General features: G+C 50.8%; 1 protein-coding gene across 1 annotated transcript; it reads left to right on the top strand.

Moving 5' to 3' along the window:
* On the top strand, positions 437-2,775 carry LOC8057881. Its single transcript, XM_002445238.2, has one exon. The coding sequence runs from the start codon at positions 599-601 to the stop codon at positions 2,510-2,512; it is 1,914 nt and encodes a 637-aa protein (XP_002445283.1). The 5' UTR covers positions 437-598; the 3' UTR covers positions 2,513-2,775.

The raw sequence follows: 3,591 nt of genomic DNA, 5'->3' as shown, positions 1-3,591 counted from the left end.
CAGTGGACGACGGCGCGTGGGGAGGGAGTTTCTGCGCGATGGAGTCGGTCGCGATCGGCAGCGGCGGCGCGTGGAGAGCCGATGCTCGCCATGGAGTCCCTTGCGACTTTGATCGGCTGTGGACGACGTCTCGTGGAGGGTCGGGGGGTTTCTGTCGTGATCGATGGAGCATATATGGCGCGAAGAAAAGTCCGGATCGCGTGGAGGACCGGGAGACGCGCGCGATTGAGCTTTTGCCAAGCCGTCCACGGCTTGGCAATTATGCCAAATTTATTCTCCCATTTGCCAAGTTGTCCAAAATACAAACTCCAAATATAAAACTGTTGGATACCTTATTTTATAATTTTTGGCAAATTACGAGAATACAAACCAAATGCAACATGCTTTGGGACTGCTCAGTGCCCAGCGCCTCAGGCTCTACCGTCTCTACACCGAGTCCACCCATCGCCCCGTGCACCCGTCTCCTTCCCCTTCGTACACCCCGCACGCCGCTGCCCACTCCCAGATCCCACTGCTCCCCAGATCCGCGCCCGAGCCCTAGTCCCCAGATCCGCCGCGGCGCCGGAGCACTCCTCCTCGCATTGGCGTCCGCGGCGCCATGGCGTGCCTCGCGATCTCCCTGCAGCCGGTGAACGGCCCGGACATCCTACTGCAAACGCGGTCCTGGTTCCCCGTCTCCCGCGCCCTCGCCGCCGTCTCCGCCTTTCGCCTCGCGCGCCTCCACCTCGCGCGCGGCAAGCAGCAGTCCTCCTCATCCTCCGCCTCCTCGGCCTCGCTCGACGCCATCGGCGACGACCCGCTCGCCGCCGCGTCGGGGCAGCTCGTTGTCGGCGTCGAGTCACAGTACCGCGTGGTGTACCGCCTCGTCAACTCCATCTACGTGCTGGGGGTCACCACCGCTGGCTCCGACCATGCCGCCCCCGCTGTCAACGCCTTCGCCGTCGCCGACGCTGTCAACCAGGCCGTCTCCGTCGTCGTCGCAGCCTGCCGTGGCGTCGACGTCACCCCCGAGAAGGTGCACCGCAAGTACCCCGAGGTCTATCTCGCCCTCGACCTCGTCCTCCACGGCGTTGGCTCCGTCCGCCTCTCCCAGATCCTCGCCACCATCCATGGCGACAACCTCGCGCGCATGGTCAACTCCTCCCCTGACGCCGAAGCCCGGGCCCGCGGCGCGGATCCCTGGCCCGCCGTCGAGCACCTCGCTCAGGACCGCCACGCTGCGAGGGAGGGCTTCTCGGGCGCCTCTTTCGAGCTTCCCCAGGAGACGCTCGCGGCTGGTGACGAATTCTCGTCTAACATCGCCCCTGCGACCACTGTTGCTACTGGTGATGAGCCACCACCTGAGGAGGCAGCACCTGTGGAGAAGGATCCTTTTGCAGCCAGTGACCTGATTAACAACAAGCCGGAGGAGGCATTGGTGGGTGGATTCAAGAAGAACAAGGAGACTGCCCTTGTGGTTGCTGATCCTGCAGCTGCGCTAGCTGGATTGGAGGTCACGACTTTACCGCCAGCTGAGGCGACTAAGCCGACATTTATTGGAGTTGAAGGGTTTGAGGGTGATTATGGTGGCATTGAGTTTGGCAATGATGAGGCGTCACTTGCTGAGGCATTTGAAGGGCTCAATGCGCCATTTGGTGGTGGGCTGGATGCTTCTGAGTTTGTTACAACAACGAAGAAGGATCACAAGGACAGGGCCGTCACTGGTCTTGAGCTGCTAGTATCAAGTGGGAAGCCACCGAATGCAGCTGCTGGTACTCCATTGGAAAATCTGTTGGTGACCAAGCGCACAGAAATGACTGCTCCTGAGTTGTTTATTGCTGAGGAGATCAATGCAGAATTCAAGGAGTCTATTCTTGTGCGTGTTGGCTTGAAGGGTACAATCTTCCTGCGTACCTTGCCGCTGAATAAGGCAGCGGGCAAGGAGACAGAGTTCTCATTTCGTCTTGAGGGCACATCAGGAATGAAGAGGGCTGCATTGCAGAGTAATGTGTTGAGCAACCTACAGAATGGACTGTTCCATGTCAGGACTGTGTCGAAAGAGGAGCCCATTCCCCTCATGAAGTACAGCTTCCTACCAAAGCACTCGCCTCTCCCTTTGAGGATGCGCCTAGTGAAGCGCCACAGTGGGACGTTACTCTCAGTGATGATACAGTACGCATCCAATCCAATGCTACCCCAGCCTCTGAGCAATGTTACATTCATTGTTAAGCTTCCTGTGGATCCCACTCTGCTCAATGTTTCACCCAAGGCTGTGCTAAACCGGGCAGAGAGGGAGCTTAGATGGCATATTTCAGAAATTCCCCTGAAAGGTCCAGCCGGAAGGCTCAGGGCACGGATGCCTGTTGACCAAGACTCCAAAGATGGTGAGCTAGAGGTTGTTGGGATGGTGAAGTTTGCTTACCAAGGTCCATTCACATTGTCTGGCATTAAACTACGCCCAGCCACTGATGGCATTGCCCAATTTAATGAAGTTGGCCATACCTTCTCCAGTGGGAGTTACCTGTGCATCTGATAGGTATCTTCTTGTACTGTAGGTGCTTCTTCATCTGTTTTTATGTTTGTTTCTACAGCAGGGTGTGAAAATCCTATTGTATGTAGCAAAGTGTGTTTTTTTTTCTGTGAGGCTGAAATTCCATCGCGTTTTTGAGTTGTCTGTTTCATGATATGTCATTTGTGATTACTCATGAAAGCTACTTTATACATCACCAAGTTTATCATTCATATGAAGAAACAATGTACTGCTATATGTAATTACTATTTTATTGCTTCTCTTTCTTCTTAGCATGCATTACTTAGAGATGTTTTTGCTTCTGTTCAAAAGAGAATGCCACTGTAATTAGTTACTATTAGATGATATCTAGTTATTCATGCAGGGCAACTGATTGATTTTTATTACGAAAAGATTCAAGTGACTGCATTCTCTGTTTTTATTGTATGATATCCCTGTTCATCAATTTAAAGTTAGGAAGATGGCACTAATGGGTTACTCCCTCACTTCCTGCTGATCGCTAATGTAAGATGCTTAGAGATATTGACATGTTCTACAAGGTGGAAATTTTATTGCCAATTTCTATGAAAAATATGTAGCTAAAATAAAAAAGAATCATGTCTTGAAACTATTTTTTATGAGATAAGTGTACCATCATCAATCTTACATTTTCAACCTATCTAGGTGTTCTTACTGTGATGTTCAAAGTTGAAAATAGGAATCCTAAAGTGACTTGTATGACGAGGAAATACCTGTTTAGCAACTAGGATCAAGTTTGAAGTTTCAATTTCAGTTTCATATAAAATCCACTGTAGAGCTTTCTCTGGACAGAAGAAATCCATACTGATGCAAGTTAACAGTCTTGGCAAAGATCAATATACTTGGCTGTATGTATGGCGCATTGATATTTCTGCAAATAACCAAAGAGATATGTCAGGTGACAACTGACAAGATTATTGGTCAACGTATGCTCAAGTGCAATCTTGATGTTGGGTCTAATCTGATTGGCCCAAGTGAAGGATTAGAGTTCCCTCATAATTGGGCTGACTTATGCCCAATTAGATTTAGTCAAACTATAACTTAAAAGTGATAAGAGGTAATTA

This window comes from Sorghum bicolor, chromosome 7, assembly GCF_000003195.3.
Source record: "Sorghum bicolor cultivar BTx623 chromosome 7, Sorghum_bicolor_NCBIv3, whole genome shotgun sequence".
Taxonomy (NCBI): Eukaryota; Viridiplantae; Streptophyta; class Magnoliopsida; order Poales; family Poaceae; genus Sorghum; species Sorghum bicolor.
This window is presented reverse-complemented; position numbering and strand designations above follow the sequence as displayed.

What these genes read in the sequence shown, in the direction of transcription:
- LOC8057881 (XM_002445238.2), top strand. Translation starts at nt 599, where the DNA reads ATGGCGTGCCTCGCGATCTCCCTGCAGCCGGTGAACGGCCCGGACATC.